Raw genomic sequence first — 20429 nt, 5'->3', positions numbered from 1 at the left:
TAAGGCTTCTCTCCAGTGTGAACTCTCATGTGTCTTTTAAGGCTTGCTCCTGGAGCGAAACTCTTTCCACAGTGTTGGCAGGTACAAGGCTTCGCTCCAGTGTGAATTCTCATGTGTCTGTTAAGGCTTTTTCTTAGAGTAAATCTGTTTCCACACTGTTGGCAGGTGAAATTACTTCTAGTTCCCTTATTTTTAGACTTTTTCGTGACAAAGTCTTTTCAGCCTGTGAGCAACTAAAAGTTTTTTCTCCTGTTATGAAATAATTATTCTTATGTTTAACTTTCTCTTCCATTTCATTCAGTACTTCACTCTCCTCTTTCAGCACCGTCAGGTCTAAGGTGAAAAGAGACAAATGCAAATTAACACCAGTTTAATGGCACAGAGCAACAGACCACAAAACATTTAGACATGTAAAGTATTAAAACCAACATACAACTAGATCCTATTCCCATGGGAACTTGAGAGACTCCTGCACCGTTTCACAGATTGAGAATAAAAGCAAAGGAACCCCTTCGTCCCACTCAGACCATGGGTGCGTCTCAATCAGCTCCCTAGTTCAGTAGTCAGGGCACTGATCAGGGAGTCAGCCCATTGACTTATGTCCTGATCAGTGCCCTGACTACTGAACCAGGGAGCTGATTGAGACGCATGCCATGTCTCGAGGCAATATTTCCTAATCATTGCTTTTCAGGTCTGATGGAACCTTTCCAATGACCCCTGACTCTCTGGGTGATAAGCACTGGATATACGATGTGTAATATTGAGCGATTTAAAAAACTTGAGCACACAATTTAGATAGAAAAATAAGCCCCCTGATCAGTCTAGACAATTCTTGGTAGACCAAAAGTTTTAAAGACCTTTGTTAAAGCTTTATCAACTGCTCGGGATGTGATTTTTTCGGAGTGGAATTGCTTCCAGGTATCTGGTAGCTGTGCACATAATCGTCAATAAAAACCATGGATTAACAATGATGCTGAAACAGAATGGGTTAACATGGAACAGTGCTCTGTACCAAATGCCCCATTGTCAACACTAGCCTTTATGACACCCCAATCTCAGAAAAATATTGAAATAAAAAATATATGGGTTAAGCAAACTCTGGAGAGTTTGGACAAGAGTTAAAAAAAGAAGCCATGTCTATAGTAGATAACCCTGAGTTTCTACCCTGCAGGTGGGATGGTACTTTTAGATGGACTGAGAAGGGTCTTATCATAATTGATCAGTTATTTAAGGGAAGTACATTGCATTCATTCTCTGATCTTAAAGAAACATTTATGTTATCATTGAGTAATTTCTTTCGGCATCTGCAAATAAGAAACTATATTACAACTCATAAAGACAAGGACAGAATTATGGAAGCCCCAACTGATACGGAATAGTATTTTACTGATATAGAGAAGCAATGTCTTTTACATAAAAGTCATATCTCGCACATGTATATCAGAATATTACTTGACTCCACATATAATACACTACATATAAAGAAAAAGTGGGAGTCTGAACTAAATTAAATTGAGGATGAGACATGGGGAAGTATATGTGCAGAATGTCATAAGGGAATCAATAGTCACAACTGGAAAGAGTTTGACTAGAAAACAAAAATGAGATTTTTTAGAACACCATTGGCGAAATCAAAATTTGTCAATGGTCCAGAAGCAGAGAAATGCTGGAGGGTGTGGGAAGTTAGGAGACCACACGCATATATTCTGGGATTGTCTGAAAATATCCACATTTTGGCAACGGGCTGAGGCTGAGATCATGAAAATTCTGCATAGACGTGTCTTCTACTCTCCTGTTTTTCTAGCTTGAAGGGACACCCCAAGACTGGTGAAGTAAAAACAAGAGATATTTTGCATGTACTCTAATTAAGTGCACAAAAAACTATAACAATGAATTGGATGAAGCCACATTCTCCAACAATGGCCCAGTGGAAAATTGAATATTATCTGCACGATTTTCAAACTGGTCGGATCACTGCATGACTATCTGAGGTATCATTCAGTCACTGCTGTGTTCACACTGACAGATGGATCGGCGACAGGAGGTTTCACACTGCATGACTGTACAAGAGGAACAATCCCCAAAACTCTCTCCGGTGCGCAAACTACATTTCACAAGCAAACACACGCCGGGCTCTCAAGTTTCACGCATTGGGTGTGAGAGATGCGCATTTCAACCTGCTCACATGCCACACCTTGCATTTCTCACGCAGAGAAATTTCCAGGATAACGCCCACCAAGTTGCACCCCTATTAGAGGAATTAAGTGAGTCCCCCATTCAGTTCAGAGGGCCCTGCCACACACAGCCAATCAGAAAATAGCATTGCTGTATCCAGGTAAGATTTAGATATTCCCGCAACAACAACATTTACATTCTGATTCCAACGACATATTCTGTGATTCACGGGCTCGTTCAACACGACATTGATTCAGATGCTCACTGAAGTAGCTACAGACTGATCGACATCGAGGATATGGGAGAAGACCATATCCTACGAGAACAGTTACAGGGCTCGACATTAATGCTTGTCTGCTTGTCCGGGACAAGTTTATTTTTTGAAGGGGCAAGTGAAAGATAATTTTACTTGGCCGACCAGACAATATCCTGATTAAAACGTTGATGATAAAAAATAACTAGGGAATCACCAAAATGCAAGAATGATTCTACATTAATTTAGTGTAAGTGGCGATCAATAGTGGATAATATATAATGTATAATGAATTAACGGTAACAATTTTGCGCTGTTGATGCTCGCGCAGCCCCTCAAGGAGAAATCACAACAAGCGAGCGCCTCTCACACAAAGAAACTACAGTTAACATACACAGCTAAAATTACAAATTGAGGAGTTTATATATTTTTAACATATGATACAGTTAATCAACATCACTCAACCAAGAGTGCTGTTTTCCTGAATACCATCACAACCTAAATGGACACTAGTTGTTTATGGAACAGTCATATGAAATCAGTTAACATTAAAGCTACACTGTGTAACTTTTTTAGTTTATTCTTAGCTATAAACACTTAGTTCTTTCTAAAATATATGTGCTCATTAATGTATATTTACTTCTTTCAAGTAATAAAGTATTCTCGTAAATTTATAATATGCCATTGTAAATACATACGGGTGAGGGGTTCGAATGCGGACGAGGTCGAACTGGAAGCCATGTTAATCTTGGACTAAATCGGCCACCGTAGAAGTTAAAACGAAATCGGAATTGAGAGGAACAGAAACTAATATTCACCGGATGGTCATATACATTTTCACCGCTAGATGGGGGAAAATATCACAGTGTAGCTTTAAGTCACTAACATTTTAGATGCATTATAGACTGTTTTTGTTCTTTTTAAGCAACAAAAATTGTTCCAAACAAAGATCACAGCAGAACCGTAACACATCTCATAGCAACAGTGTGTTACTGAATGATTCAGTGTTTGAATGAATCGGTTGAATCAAAGATTCAATGAACTATTCAAAATCAACTGCGGCTGAATCTGAAATTGCCCCCTAAACCCTCAATCATAATTTTTTTAGTCCACTAATACAGTTCACTTGAAGGAGTGAATGAAAACGAGTGTGTGAAGTCGGACCGACGCTGTGTGTACATAAACTGTACACTCGATAGAAAGAGGGCACTGAATAATGTCCACTTTGGTTTTGGACAACACTACAAATGAATGTCCCCTCAAACAGTTCCCAATTTAAGAGTATATGGGGGCGTTTTCAGATTCAGCCCCTCTCATTCTTGAATAAACCAGCCATTTGAATGAATCGTTTGAATGAATCAATGACTCACTCATTAAGACAGTCACCTGCTGCCACCTACAGGTGGTTTAGTTTCATGTTTTCTTTCCAACATTTCTTATTTGTATATACAAAAATATTTAAAACAAATCTCAAAACATTTTTCAGAGTAATTTTTAAAATTAATTGGCAACAGCCCTATAGTGTCTTAATCTAATTTAATTTATCGATCAAATTTAAAGGTCCCATGGCATGGCATTTTTCGATTATTTTATGTTTCCTGAGGTGTACTTATATTGTTAGTATGATTTTTACATCATAAAATGTCATAATTTAGAAATAAAAGGCATTTTTTCAATACTGATGTTTGCCCTGTGGCTTAATGCCCTGTTTCAAGAGGCGTGTCTGCTGTGAGACTTCAGTAAAAACGCCCACTGTTGTGATTGGCTGACATCTTTGCATTTTAAATGAGCGGAGGGGGCGTGGTTTAACGAGGTCTACGAGGCACGAGCTGCTGCCAGAGAGACGGATGGACCTGAGTTCACTTCTCATCAGTTCTCAGCATGTGTCAGTTCAGTGAACTGTTGTAGTTACAGCATATTCTTCAGGTTATTAGTCTATTTCTAGTCGGAGGGACTGTCACTCATGTCAGAAAGTTAGTAACTTTAGTAAATTATGGATCAGTGCTGACTGGAGACGCGAACCGTTTAGAACGTTTCAGTCCGATTTGGTGAACTGATTCGGTTCACTAAAAAGAACCGGTTCAAAAGAATGATTTGTTCGCGAACCGGACATCACGGAGACGGAGCGATTGCTAACAAAGTTATTTATAGTAACTACTGAGTTATGAGAGCGCTGTCTGTCAGCGCGAGTTTATTGTGTTTGTATCTGAGAGTTCTGAATAAACACGAGTCCCAGTCACACTGAGTCCGTCTTCATCATTATTACCAACTTTGTAACGCATGCAAAGTACCATTACAGCTGTCGAGATGAACGAGTTACGAGTAAGTGTTGATAATAGCATTATTTTTAGACATGTTCCTATCATATGAAAAGCGTCAGTGACGCGCATTGAGTACACAGCGCAAACAAAGACACAACAGCAGTAATCGAATGTAATCCAGTTTATTGTGGGGAAAGCTGCCTAGCCCGGATATGCTCACGCTTAACGTTACCCCCCTTCTGCTTAATCTCGTGCCGCGTTTGGTGCCTCCGCTGTGGGCCAGATGCAGTACTGGGGGTCGGGATGTTGAAGGCCGACTGGTCAGCCCGAGCTTCGGCGTGTGTTAGGTTTATCTCTAAAGATGTTACTCTGCTGATGTTGAGCAGAAACGACTGTATGCCCATTTTAGAACATATAGACGCGACGAGGATGTACAAAAACATTGCCTCACAAGATAGAAAACACGAAAACACCGTTCTGTCTGGAGAGAGAGAAGCTGCAGTGTGTGCACTAGGGATGGGAAGATTCCCCGATTCGCTCTGTGCATCGGCTTAAAAAGTTAACGATGCAATGCATCGGTTTAAAAAGTGTGCATCGGATACAAATTGGCATTTGTATCGCGATGCATCGTTTCTAACATGTTTGCATCGGTAAAACCAGATTTATTTCTTTATAATTATTAGTAGACATACTATACTTTCATAATTTAGAAAGTGAAAAATATTTTGAGATTGTTTTCTCCCCTCTAAACTGTTTCTCAAGCACGTCTCTCTTCACTGTTGCGTGAATATGACGTAGCCTATCACAACACTACAGAGACCAGGGTAACAGAGCATAGATTAACATGGCAGAGGTAGATCAGCTGCATCCTCCATCAAGTAATTACAAATTTGGGTTTTATAAGAAAGCTGGAAATCTTAATAAAACCCATGCAATTTGTAAAATATGTCGTGCCACTATATAATATATAGGCAGCACGACGAATCTGACAACACACTTGAAGCGCAGACATGGTGTGAGTTTGGAGACGCCGGCCTCCTCCTCCTCTCCCTCGGATTTAGCTGAACCTGTTACTGCTAGCGGGACGCCGGTTGAGCAAACGATCAAAACTTTTAGATCGCAGCTGCCTTACAGTTCTGCTTGTTCCAAGGCAATAACCGACGCAATCGCCTTTTTATCTGTAAAGACATTCAGCCTTACAGCGTTACAGAGAACGAGGGCCAATATCTCCTCCACGTCTTGGAGCCGAGGTACCACATACCAGATAGGAAGCTTTTTTTTACATTTGAATACAGTTATGAAATAACTGTGAAAGTTTTTTTTTTTTTTTGGTACTTCTTATTATTTTTGGTTATGTCAAAATAGCACCTGTTTTTTGTTCACTGAGTAATTGTCTGCTGAAAGCACATTCATCTGCTAGCAAGTTATGGAACAGTTCTTCAGTTTATCTCTGATTAGCATCCTTAAATTTTTTCACTGTTAAATGTTTGAGCTGTTAAAAGTTTAAGTGGAGACAGAACAGAAAAAAAAACTTTAGTTTTTTTTCATCTTTTTTTGCACTACCAAAGCCTATTTGTGTAAGGGTCATGCACTACAAATCAGAAGGCACTTAAGTTAATTTATGATTTGTTGTCTGAAACAAAGAAATAAAAGTATCTGTAACATACTGAAATGCATATCATCATATTTGTTTCATTGCATCATACAGCATCGAATCGAAATCGGATCGCACTGCATCGTAACAGGGGTGTATCGTATCGTATCGTATCGCTAGCTGCTTCATGTATCTTTAATGTATCGTATCGTTGGCTATGCATCGAGATGCGCATCGCATCGGCCTCAGTTATGGAGATGCACATCCCTAGTGTGCACGAATAATAAATAATTAGCTACACATAAGAAATCACTGATCACAGATCAGAAGGAACTGAAAAAAGACTTCTGTTTTCATTTGTACATCCAAACACTGAGAAACTGCCAGCATTCACTCGTTCACAAGGAATGATCTCTCGAGCGTTTGCATGGGCGTGCCAGATTCTCTGGGTGGAGGAAAGGGAGGAAACCGTTCCTGCTTGGACGTCAAACCAGGAGACTTCAGGATTGGCTCGTCTGGCCTGTCATTTTCTCAAAGGCAGAGAAAGACAGCCAGAACTCAGGTTTACACCGATCAACATTTCTATCCACTTGGGGACAATATTCAGGCTAGGGGAACTCATATTAATGTTGAAAAACCTCATAAAATGAAAATTTCATGCCATGGGACCTTTAAGAATATACAATGAAAGCTGAAGCATAGCCGATATTCAATAAGATTATGGAAAAATGCCCTTCATAAAAGGTAAAAAATATGAATATTGAAGAATATTGCTTTAGAATAAATTATATTTGCAATACAAAGAAAAAGGAAAGAAAAGGGAAGAAAAAAGCTAAAAATATTCCAAATTATTATGGAATATTAATTTGTCATTTGCCTCTTCTCTGTTTTATTGCATTTGTCTATTTAAAATAGACAAATGCAATAATTAATATTATGCATTATCTGGATAAAAAATTATGAAATAGCCAAGGCCAAAGGTTTTACATTTCACACACACACACACACACACACACACACACACGGGCTGTCAAAATTGCTCAAAAATGACGTTCGAATATTCTCTCTAAAAAAAGCACGAATATTCGAACTATTCGAACATCTGGTTGCCCATTTTATCAATGACGCGCATTACGTCAATAACAGGACAAATAAATACAAAGAGACATAACTACTTATATAGGTAGTCTATTTAAGTTTAAACATATTTGACAACGTATAACCTACACAAAAACAAGTAAATCACTAATGGCTAAAGACCACAGACCTCACTCTGTTTCGCCCTCACCCTCTCTGCGCATAACGGTTTAAATGAACACACACACATTTTGAGACTGATCAAGAGTTTTGTGCAAGCAATTTAAGGTCGCGACTCTTGTCCCAAATATAGCAGGCTTCATTCAGTGACTGAAACAAATATTAATATAAGTTTTACAGCATATTATTGAACGCTCCGAGCGAGCTGTGCTGTGGTAAACATGGAACTTTTCCTTGACATGAAACGGTAAATAATCAAACCAGTGGAAGCAGTGCATTTATCCTTCATTCATGCAATATCTATTCAGTCAGTACCTCGGTTCCATTGCTTGACAGAACTCCCTGAAGCCTGCCCCATCCACGACACTGATCGCTCTCACGTCCTTACAAATGAACAAAATTTCTCCGTTATGGCCTCTTGTCGTGGTGCAGACAGAGAGCTTGTGGCGGGCGATGCAAAGTAAGGCTGGTCCAGTTTGCACATACAAATTAGTTGCTTATATTTACAAAACGAGCCTACAAAAGCATAAAAAAGCCTGTTTAATAAAGAAAAGTTCACGAAACTAAGTGAAAACTCACTAAAGTGTTTAGTGAAATTAGGAAACATTTAGATATCATACATTGAGTTGTATAAGTTAACGTTACATTTCTACATACATTTTGTTCTCATGTCACAAGTAATATCAAGGTTTATTTTGATCTGTTTTACATGATTCTTTTGTAGTGTGGTTTTCGGTGAAGTGTACTAAAATAAATATCGTCACCTGTGTTAGCCCACTTCTTCTCGACGCTTTTTCCTGATAGTTTATAGAACAATTACTCCGAGTCGCCATCTGTCGTTTCAAAGAAAAGCACAACGGCGAGCGCGTCAAATATAAACACCTCGTCCGTTTGGGGAGGAGCACGCGCAGTCAGCGGAGGCTCGCGCTGCGGAGACAGGCCAAAGTATACACAAGGCTTCAGGCGCACTAGCGCCCACTCGCAAAGCAGACAGCCACGCCTCTACTACCGCGGGCGTTTTTTTCCCACATTTTTTGTATTTATTCGAATATTAATTTTCACCTTCGAAATTCATTTTTTAAAAACTATTCGAATATATATTCGAATTTAGAATATTCGTTGACAGCCCTAACACACACACACACACACACACACACACACACACACACACACACACACACACACACACACACACACACACACACACACACACACACACACACACACACACACACACACACACACACACACACACACACACACACACACACACACACACACACACACACAGAAATGCTGAATTAAATATTTTATTTGCACAAATTAACGCGTAATTTTTCAGATCAAGTCAAGTCAAGTTTATTTATATAACGCTTTTTACAATGCAGATTGTTTCAAAGCAGCTTCACAGTGTTAAACAGGAAAATAATGCAACAGAATTTGATTCGGCCGTACAGCCGCTCCGGAGAAAACAGTGATGTCATCAGCTCATTTCAATTATCATACAGTGACAATGCGGCAGATCAGTAATTAGATCAGTAATTTAGTTGATATAGTTAATTTAGTAATTCAATTTTAAACTAAATATCCAAATAAATGTAGTGTCCCCAACTGAGCAAGCCAAGCCAAAGGTGACAGTGGCAAGGAACCAAAACCCCATCAGGAGCATAATGGAGAAAAATAAACCTTGGGAGAAACCAGGCTCAGTCGGGGTGCCAGTTCTTCTCTGGCCAATTAACAAACAGCGTATGATTATTATTCTGGCAACTTTACAGGTCAGAGGTCATAATGGATCGGAATATTCCAAAGATCGGAGTCATCACGCTGGAGACGGGTTTATTGAGGATGCCGTGCCGATGATGCAGTTTCAGGGGGAGCCTAATTGACACAGTCTCTGCAGACACTTCAGGGTCATGTGTTGGTCATGTCTAGCCGCAGGCCCACCATCTGATCTGGATCCGGCTGACAGCATTAAATCTCGGGATCAACAGAGAGACTAACATTAGCGTAGATGCCATTCTTCTGATGATGTAATGAGTACATCAGGTGTTATGGGAAGTGTTCCCGGTTCCGGCTGACCTAGTTAATGCAGCCTAACAATCATTTAATTGATTTAAATAATATAAATTAAAAATGTTTTATGTGTATGCCATAGTAAAGAGAGTTTTTAGTCTAGATTTAGTTTTTAGTCAAGATCAGAACCCTGTCTCCACCCAAACCCCCGTCAACGCCAAAATCTCACTCTGAACTAGCGATTTGTTCATTTTGAACGAATCTTTAATATGACTCGAGAACAATGAGTTGTCTCAGAGAGCGATTCATTTTGTGTTGACTGCGCATGCGGAACTTCCCATATGTTCTGTACAGGAAACAGAATTGATTAGTTCATCTCTCGAGTCTTCGGGTTTGAGTCATTCGTTCATCAAGTCCCAGCCCATAGGCAAGGCTATGCAGTAGGGCTGTAACGATTGGACCAAAAATAAAAACCTTGATTAATTGAACATTTTACCTCGATAACGATTATTTTGCTTTTGTTTCTAATGAAAAAGTGTGTTTCTGCACTCCTCTCTGCACGCGATCTTCATGTGATGTGCGAGTTTCTGTCTGAGTGTTCGGAAGCAGGTGAAAGTGATCTGCCTTCAGGGCTCACGCGCGTTGTCAGAGACGCGATACGGCTCGGCTCTCTGTGTCACAGAAAAAAGCTCATGAGCACAGAACGGATAAGTTTTCCGTATTGTTGTTTTTGAATAGTGCACAATCGCTTTAAATGTTCAAACTGGCAAGCCTTTAAACACATTTATTTGACTAACTTTATGAGGGCAAAAGCGATCTTGCTTCGGGACTTGCGTGCGCCGTCTGTGTGTGTGTGTGCGTGGCAGCGCATAGACTATAAGAACGGCAATTAACTGACCTGTATAAACTATGTAAAACATGCAGTTACTATAGTGATTCTGGGCATCTATAAACAAAGATAACTGCTCCTGCATCTCTGTGCGTAGGGTTCTTGCAGGTTTCAGTAAGTCAAATTTAAGACCTTTTTAAAACATTTTAAGACCATAAAGATTGAAATGTAAGACCTATACGACGCATTACCAAAATTATTTAAATCAAAGAAAAAAAAACAAAAAAAACATTTTATTCCAATGAATTCAGTCATTGAAAAAGCATTAATTTAATTTACAGATAAAGCAATGACATTAGTAACCTTCCACAGCCAACAACGTGCCAAATGCCCAAAACCTTAGGCGAAAAATGAAAATAGGCTAAAACAAACTTGCCCTCAAATAGAATAGATATAGACAAAACAGCATATTAATAGCCTAATAGAGATTGAACAGGCTACTCCAAACTAGTGATGCACGATTTGGGGAAGATATCTAATTGCGATTATTCTGGTTAAAATGCTTTATTTATTTTTTTTACAAATGAAAAGTGTATGCATATAACATTTTATATATTAATGTTTATATATTAATGAGACTAATAATAATTATTATATTCAATAAATACAAATATTTAACAAAATTATAAATATTACTATTACAATAACATTTTAATTATTTAAAAATATTAGAGTATTTCAGAATAAATATAACAATAATAATAATAATAATACTAAAAATAACATTTATATTTTACAGAAAACTTATTTTACAAAAAAACTGCTGGGTTACCTGTTAATATGCAGACAGCCTATGACTAAAAATCATTAGAAAGGTCTAAAGATTATTGTAAAAAAAAAAAAAAAAATCCTGTGCTTTTTATCTGTGATATCAATTTCTTAAAGTCTTTGTATTTAATATGAAATATGAGCCTCTTATGCATCTACTGTGGGGGAAAAACTGTACATTGGAGAAAAACATATGGATTGTCATTTACATTTATTTAGAGAGAAGTATAATTTTTCTTATTTGTTACGCAAAACATACTGGAAGCCAGAGGGCGCCCTCGAGCAGAAACTCCCCATTTGCCTCAGAGAAGTAATCATAAGCCCTAATGTGAAGCTAAGCTAGCGAAGTAGGATAAACAGAAGATAGAAAAGCTTTGACTGATGAAACGAAGACAACAAACACGACTGCATCAAGATCTGGGGCCTGTACCATGATGGTAGTTTAACAAACTCAGGTTTACAGGATTAGTTTCGAGTTGACAAAACCAAACCAATCTATTCAGGCTTTGTTGGTCCCATGATGCTGATCATCAACTTTCTCTGTCAACTCAGGCTTTGATCCTGAGTTTAGGGGTTTAGCTGTGACATCAGCAGTGAACAGCCAATCACAGGCTGTGGATCAGTGAAACTGAGATTCACTTCTTGAGGGAGAAGCAGTGTGATTCACTTCACTCATATACATGATTGAAAAATATTAAGAATTTAAACAAATTTACACAGAAGAAAAGAGCTGTCGAGGACAACTTTAAGAAAAATCGTATACGCCAATGCAAGTAAAAGTTATGAAGTTAGTTTAGTTGATATATAGAGAGAATTGAACATTTATGCTCACATGTAATTTTTTTATAGATTTAGTTATTGAATTTAAAGCTTATTTGTATGACCTTTATATAGGCTATTTAGTTTAATATTAACAAAATGCCTATTAATGATTGATTAACTCAAATTATACATGTGTAATTGATTAAGGGTATAATAATTACACAAATTATATTTAAATAATTCAAAATTATTATTATTTTAAATAAGCATTGTTAAAAGCCAGAGGCTTAAGTCTTTAGCCATTAGCTATGTAGTGACCTTTAATTTGGAGTAGAAACAGAAGGAGTGTCTTTATTGCATCAGAGGTGTGTCACTTTGCTCACAGCTGATTGGTCCAATTTCAGTTTGAGATCTCTTATCCAGAACATAACCTGCCCTGGAGCAGGTTAGCTGTGGAGCATAAGTTACTATGGAGATGAACACTGCTAAAAGCCAAACCACTTTAATGGTACCTAAAACCCAGGATTGGCACAAACTAAGCTTAAACATATCTGGCTAGCTAGCTAAACCGGCTTCATGGTATAGGCCCCTGGTGTATTTGAGTTCTTCAAGCCTTCACTATTTTCATAATAATAAAGGTGTGCAGTGCTGATTGAGTGCAGACTTTATCACTGTATAGAATAGTATAAAACAATGCTTGTCTGCCTCATTCTGTCCAACAAAATACAACGTTAATAATCGTAGACGTATTTCGGGGGCAGGTATTGCATTTATCACAGGATTTGTAGTTAGACGCTAGAGCTCCGCTTTGTAGTCTACGATTTGATACTTTTTTTGCTACTGTGTAACGTTAATAACTTTCTGCGGCTAGCATTTCTGAAAATGAACGAGGATAAAACCTTTTTTTTTAGACCTAACTAAATGAAATTTAAGACCTTTGATGAAAATTTTAAAGACGTTCTACGGCCTTAAAATGTCTAAAATTCATTTTTTTTCATTTAAGACCCCGCGGGAACCCTGTGTGTGCCTGCAAACTGCACTTGATGTGACTGACAGGGCGGAGTCACGTGACTAAAACCAGAATAACCGACATTTGGAAAAATACGTCTGTTAGAGGTTCTGAAATTCGGTTTCGATTAATCGTACAGCCCTACTACATGCCAGTGTGAACAATCTTACAGAGATGTTTGCAACTATCACATTATTTTCAATCTTAACATTCACTAACCTTTCACAATTCCGAACAGGTTGGGATGACCAAAATCTTATTTCATGACAGTAATGGTGCGTTCACACCGGACGTGAATGACGCGATTCGCGCGAGTGATTTACATGTTAAGTCAGTGCAATGACGCGAATAGACGCCTCTGCGGCATGAATGGCACAAATTGATCGTTTGACGCGTGATTCACGCGAATCGCCCAAGTTGAAAAATCTGAACTGTGGCGGATATTCGCGCTGCGCTAAACAATCAGGAGCTTGATCTAGTAGTGACAACAATAAGGAGAAAATCTGGTTTATATTAATCATATATTAATATCTGGTTCAGACAAGTGTGCATATGATTATCACTGTGATAACATTAAATTACATGAAACACAACCCAGTCTTTTTGTTAAATGCAAGTTTATGTTTGATCAATAATACAAAAGTGTAAGTAAAAGGTATAAGAAGCTATACATGAAAAAGCAAACAATTCAGTCAAACATTCAAAGTCAGTGCTAGTAGTCTAACGTTACAACTGCAACGTATAGTTATAGCCTAAAAATAAAAAAGTAATGAAACTGCAACGTATAGTTATAGCCTAAAAATAAAAAAGTAATGAAACTTCACTTTGCCCTCAGCCTAAACGATTTGCCAGGGAACAAATTATAGATACATGAGACCAAAGATTGGCTGTTACATCTACAAAAGACGAATTATAGCTGGAGACACTACAGAGACATCAGAGCCAGCAGCAGAAGGACTGGCCGAGGAAAGGCTGCTCTCTCCCGGGTTAATGAGCGCTGCTGATCCGCTGGAGCTCACAACTCCGAAAACGGCAGATAAAATTTTCAAATAGGCACTCTTTTTATAAATAAACCACAGATTTGAGCTTTAAACAACTACATTATCGCCTGAAAAAGTCTTAAAACTACGTTTTGTCACACATTAACAGTAGTATTTTAACAAAAAAGACGTGTAAACACAGCCCATGTCAGCCATTTCTCAACGAGAGGAGCCGCTGGCAGAAGTCCCTCCCATGAGACGAACTCACGTCTGTTGTGAAGTGAATGTCACACACTGTTTACTCACGTCCGTTGTGAACGCATCATAATAGTTTCATGAGTAATTTCATATTTTTAAATAACATTTTTTAATTACAATATAGATTTTAAAAATGTTAAAAAAAATTAAATTACAAACAATGACAAAAACAGTGCTTTATTTTCAGCTACAGTTTGAAATAATCAAATGTTTAAAAAAACGTCATAGTCTTCACTCTGTAAATTAACTATACACTGATTCTTAATAAATATATTAAAGTTATTCAGTCAAGCATGGGGCGGTTTTCTATTTTCTTTTGTTGTTGGATGAACATTGATCACACAGAATATTAGGGCCGGCCCTTTAAGAGCTGCACGGGCCAAATTCATTGTAACACATCCGTATTCTCACTCAACTCTGTATACGTTCACTAAAGACATATCCGACTGTGTTTAGCTGAATACTGACCAGACATGCATTTTTACATCTTTTTGACCATTCAAACCCAATAATCCGTGAAACTGTCGTCGAGATTGCGTGCTATCGGAGTGAAAGGCGTGTGCTTCAGGTCAGAGCCTGGCAGCTTTATTTTCTCCTGCATGCGTTTCTGTTACTTTCTCTGTCATGCGCTGCGCATTTATATTCCTCTTCTGCTTCCAATGTTTAGTGAAGGGGGGAAGCAGAGCTCACACACACTCACGTCTTGACTCCTGCTGTCACACATCAACGCAAATTAAGAAGTACCGGTAAATCGTGCAACACTAGTCCCGACAGCAAATGATCATGCGCCAATGACAGCACCTGCTGATGAAAAATTGAAGGAACCACAACCTGATGAACAACATTCCACTCGTAGTATTATTTTTATGCCATCTCCGCATCCGTAGTCCATCTTTTACCAAAAATTATACATTAGGTGCGTTTATATGGAGCACTGTAATCAGTTTAAAAGTCCAATTCGAATGAAAATGCTCCACATAAACACCTCAGTCGGAATAAAAATGGCCAAACCGAATGAAATTGTAATGGGTTTAAGAGGAGTGGGATAAACCTTTTCATGAACCGATCAAACGAAAAATTCCACCATGTAAACGGCTTGATCCGATTACTGTGAGTGTACGTCTTTCTGTGACGTGATATACAGCGCGCGCCTCCTCAACTGAAGAGCGCACCGCGCTCACACCAGGCTAATGTTGACAAGAGAGGAAAGTTCATTTTTCTGAGGTATTAAAATTTTTTAGTTCATAAGTTATGAACATGATGTTGGAATAATGACACAGACATAGCCTGGCTACACCATCTTGACAGTGTTTGTCCTATAGGCTTCAACTGCGCCTGACAGAAGAATTTATTTTTCTGAGGTGATTCTTACACTTTACAACAAATAATTAATAGCTTTTATAAAACTGTATAAGTCCTGGTGGCGGTTGAGAGTTGCAAGTGCAACGGGGAACATGCAAGCTGCTGGAGAGGACGTGTCGACATTTCTCTGTTTCTCATAAGTTATATAGCTTATATAAAAAAAGTTCAACAACTGCTTCAAATTGGTTAAGTAACATTACCCACAGTCTTTAATTACTTTTGTTAATATTTATACCTCTGTGATTATAGTATCTTTCCTTAATCATCTGAAATATTTATGCATCTAGCCTAACGTTAGTAATGATGCTGAGCACATCTTGAATGCTTTCATTCATGTTTCACCATTATCCTATGTTTTTATTAATAATTTGGGTGCATTTTATTGTTAATTTTGTGTTTTTCAAATTAAATTAATTGAATTCATTTTGAGTCTGCATTCATCATTCACAGCTGTTGAAATAGCCATTGTATAGGACATAAATTAGGTTAAACTACTGCATGTCCGCCCACAGAAAAATAAATAAATATAAAAATTACCAACTCAGAACTATTGCTCCACGAACGTCGCAGTTATTACTTTAAGCTTCAAGTTTTCACTTGAATCATCAAATCATGGAGGCCCCACCTTGCAACTTACAGGACTTAAAGGATCTGCTGCTAACATATTGGTGCTAGATATCACAGCACACCTTCAGGGGTCTAGTGGAGTCCATGCCTCGACGGGTCAGGGCTGTTTTGGCAGCAAAAAGGGGGACCAACACAATATTAGCTCATAATTCAGCTTTGAGAATGAGACCAACCTGTTTGTTCCTCAGTTTCTTCATCTTTCACTCTCAATTCGTCTCCAATCTTCACTTCTTCACTCTCCTCTTTCTCTGTGTGTTCCTCAGATTCTTCCTGTTTCAAACTGAATACATTTTCAATCTTTATGTCTTCACTCTCCTCTTTCTCTGTGTGTTCCTCAGATTCTTCCTGTTTCAAACTGAATACATTTTCAATCTTTATGTCTTCTCTCTCCTCTTTAATAAACTCCATCTTTATAAGTGTCACGTGGATCTCAGTCGCTTCTCCAGGAGTTTTTCAGTGTCTGTCCTGTTTAAGGTGAGAATAATAACAGAAAGAAAAATAAATCCACACTAAATCTCTCCTAGTTCAGTAGTTCAGCGCACTAGCAAAAGAATGATAGTTTGTTATATTATTATCGAACTTTCAAAATGACAGAATTCAACAGGTAAGTTGCTTTCACATTTTGTATTAAAACAATTGTAATACAATTGAAATATAACAATTGAAATAAAATGAAAAAAAGTTTAATTTAAATTTAAAGGGCATCACAAACATGTTAAAATCATTTCACACTTTTTTGAAAATGAGCCAATTTGGCTTTTGAGCTACTCCATTTAGTTTGATGAATATAACATTTCCCTAATAACACAAACAAATCAATAATATATTTATTTGTTGCTGAGGTGGGCGAGCGAGAGGCGTGGGAGGAGTGAGTGATTTCATTTCAAGTGTTTGTTCTTTAAATAAGCTGGGGGTTTTTGTTTGTTAGTTATTTGATGCTATAAAAACGGGGGTGTGACGTCATGATTGACAGCTGAGATTGACGGCTTCTCTGAGTGGAGGTTTTTTTCAGGATTTTTGGGAGTAAAGTGGAGCTTTAGCCTTAATTTCTACATTTCCATAACTGTTTATTTCACACCAATATAATGAATTGTTCTGCATCTGTGAGAGTTTGGGCGGGCTTTTGATAATCACGTCTCTCCTTCCTGCTCTCTACTGCGCAGACTCCGGTCCCAGATGACGTTTTAAAAAGATTATTATTATTGTTAAATGCCAAGGTCCAAAGCAAAATTGCAAAGGTTACTTACAATTAAATAATACGGTCCCAAATCTGCGCAAGATGTCAGTGCCATATTCGGACATCTGGAGGCTTCACTTACTTCAGCGGAAGCGGATGAAGTCACGTCGTCCATATTTTTTTAAAGTCTAGGCTAGGGTCTGAACTAATGTTGGAAGAATTTTTAAACAGCTCTGCAATGGAGGAGGGTTTACGTAACTGGGTTGAATATTCATAGTTAGGTTATTATACAAACTAGAGTATTTATGTTACAATAACTGTTACATTTGCATATTATATTTAATGAAAACAACAAATTAAAAGTGTTGAGAAGCAGCTGAGGGCTGTCATGTTTTATAATTTACTTTATTTACCTCAGGAATGTTTACTATGCAGCTGCGCTTGGGAAAGAAAGCGCACGAGATGAGACGCTACAAACCCCATTGATTAAGAATAGCCTACATTTATACATTAACAAATTATACATAGTTAACCAAATCAAAATGTATTTTCATATTGAGGTGCATAGACAGGTGCAGCTTCAAATCTGTTCATAGTCAGGTGTATTTAAACTAATAAAACTAATGAACAATGTTTTGATTATATGTTTAGATTCATACTATGTGTGTTTTGTAAATGTATATGCTTATTATATGGTTTTAAATTTGAGAGTAAAGTAACTTACAATATTAATGTATCACTTCAGCTGATATCCCTACTGTGCTCATGTTTGAAAGAATGAAATTAGCCGCTCCTTCTGTTACTCATGAGTTTATTCTGTTACTTTACTCACACAGCGCTGATAAATGTTAGATAAAGCAATGCAGTGTTACGTTTAATAATAATACATCATTAATTTAAACACTTATGCTGCCTTCACGTGCTATCGGAAATTTCCTAATTCCCACTTTAGAAGTCGTGATTACGAGCTTGTTGCATTCAAGTGCTTTGTTGTCGGAGTGAACAGGAATCATGGTGGACACCAGGTTATTCTTGCCTATTTATTGGGAAAATCTTATTAAAACCATCATCATTTGTAGTCTCCATGCACCGACCACCATAAACATTCCACATAGTCCGCTTTCTGCTGATTCTGTAATTTCAGTCAAATGCAGGCTATTTTCGCTGTGTACCAAACATACAATACACTTCATATGATTACTCACATGTAAATATGTACTACGTTAATGTCAAGACAAGACGACCAAGCTGTTTTGGTCCTGCACTGGACACAGCAGTCCAGTTCTCCCCGCCACCATGTTTAAAGCTTATGACATGCCCATCTCGGGAATTGGGGTATCAAAATTCTTTCCGAACTTCCCAGTGGTAAACACGACATCAGAGGGCGTTCATGTGCAATTTTTACCTAGGAAACTCGTATTTACGATAATTCCGATAGCACGTGAAGGCAGCATAAAACACAGCTTAAAACACAAACCTTTCTCCAGCCGAATCTCAACAGATGCTGGATCAGGCGCGGCCTTATGGCGTCACATCACCGCTCCAAAATAAAAGTCCCGATTACACGCAGCAGTATCTAAAATCACAAAAAAAAAAACATTTAAAAAAATAAAATAAAAATAAATAAAAAGATGACAACATTCAGATTTGAATGTATTAGTGAAATACATTTAAAAACACAATAGTAAGTTAATAATACAGTTCACTTTAAGAATTAAAAAAAATAAGAGTTAAAGCAATAACACAATGCAGCCACTTCATTTTTGTGTTTCTTAAAGGGATAGTTCACCCAAAAATTTAAATTATCCCATGATTTACACACACTCAAGTCATCCTAGGTGTATATGACATTCTTCTTTCAGACGAATACAATCAGAGTTATATTTAAAAAAGTCCTGGCTATAATGAGCTTTATCAGCTTTATAATAGCAGTAATAGTTGCTCTGTTTTTGAAGTCCATAAAAACGCATCTGTCAGTCAAATAACTGCTCCACACGTCTCTGGGGGGTTAATAAAGGCCTTCTGAAGCGAAGCGATGCGTTTGTGTAAGAAGAATATCCATATTTAAAACTTTGTAAAGTAATGTTTCTGTGCTCTCTCCTTTGTGACAGTATTAGATTAGATTAGATTAGATTCAACTTTATTGTCATTACACAAGTACAAGTACAAGGCAACGAAATGCAGTTTAGGTCTAACCAGAAGTGCAATAGCAGCAAGTGCAGGATATATACAATGGTTGCGTAAGTGCAGGACATAAAAATGTTCTGAATATATATAAATATGTATAAGTAGAGAGATGGTTATTACTATAAGTAGAACTGAATTTACAGATGAATATATACAGTGAATAAATATACAGATGGCTATTACTATAAACAGAATTTACAGGTGAATATGTACTATGAATAAATATACAGATGGCTATTACTATAAACAGAATTTACAGGTGACTATGTACTATGAATAAATATACAGACGGTTATTACTTGAACAGAATTTTACAGTTAGAGGTATACAGTAATATGTTAGGCTAATATGAGGAATATAGCAGTGGATTAAGTTAGTACAATAAATTATGGACAGAGCTATCCGAAAGAAAGTGTAAAAGTGCAGTGGAAAGTGGTTGCATATTCCAGTTAGAAGTACGGTGCAAAATGCAAATGTAAACATTGTTACTGTAAATACAGTCGGCAGTGCAGATGAGCATTATCCAGTTACGGTATGGTGGTGCAGAATGCATAAGTAAACAGTTGTTACTGTAATAAACAGTCAGTAGTGCAAATAACAAAGTGAAGGCAGATGTGAGGTAGGAGAGTTATCAGTTTATGAGGGAAGTGGATCAACGGGGGTTTGAGTTCAATAAAGAGACAGCTCTGGGGAAAAAACTGTTCTTTAGTCTGCTGGTCCTGGTCCGGAGGATCCTGAAACGCCTGCCGGAGGGCAGGAGAGAAAACAGTCTGTGGGCTGGGTGAGAGGAGTCCTTGAGGATGCTGCGAGCTCGATGCAGACAGCGTTTCCTCTGGATGTGTTCGATGGCAGGCAGT

General features: G+C 37.8%; 1 protein-coding gene across 1 annotated transcript in view; it reads right to left on the bottom strand.

Annotated features, from left to right (window-relative positions):
• LOC307122722 (uncharacterized protein) overlaps nt 1-18932 on the bottom strand; it is a 32176-nt gene extending 13244 nt beyond the window's left edge. The window contains exons 1-2 of the mRNA XM_079810902.1: nt 18863-18932; nt 16382-16673 (exon numbers count right to left, since the gene is read on the bottom strand). Of these exons, the coding sequence (XP_079667028.1) occupies nt 16382-16616 (235 nt within the window). The 5' untranslated portion in view covers nt 16617-16673; nt 18863-18932. The remainder of the gene's footprint in view (nt 1-16381; nt 16674-18862) is intronic.
• Nucleotides 18933-20429: the final 1497 nt, after the last annotated feature.

The sequence above is a fragment of the Gobio gobio genome, assembly GCF_949357685.1.
Source record: "Gobio gobio genome assembly, chromosome: 1".
NCBI lineage: Eukaryota > Metazoa > Chordata > Actinopteri > Cypriniformes > Gobionidae > Gobio > Gobio gobio.
Note: the sequence above shows the minus strand (reverse complement) of the source record. Positions and strands in the feature narration are given on the sequence as shown.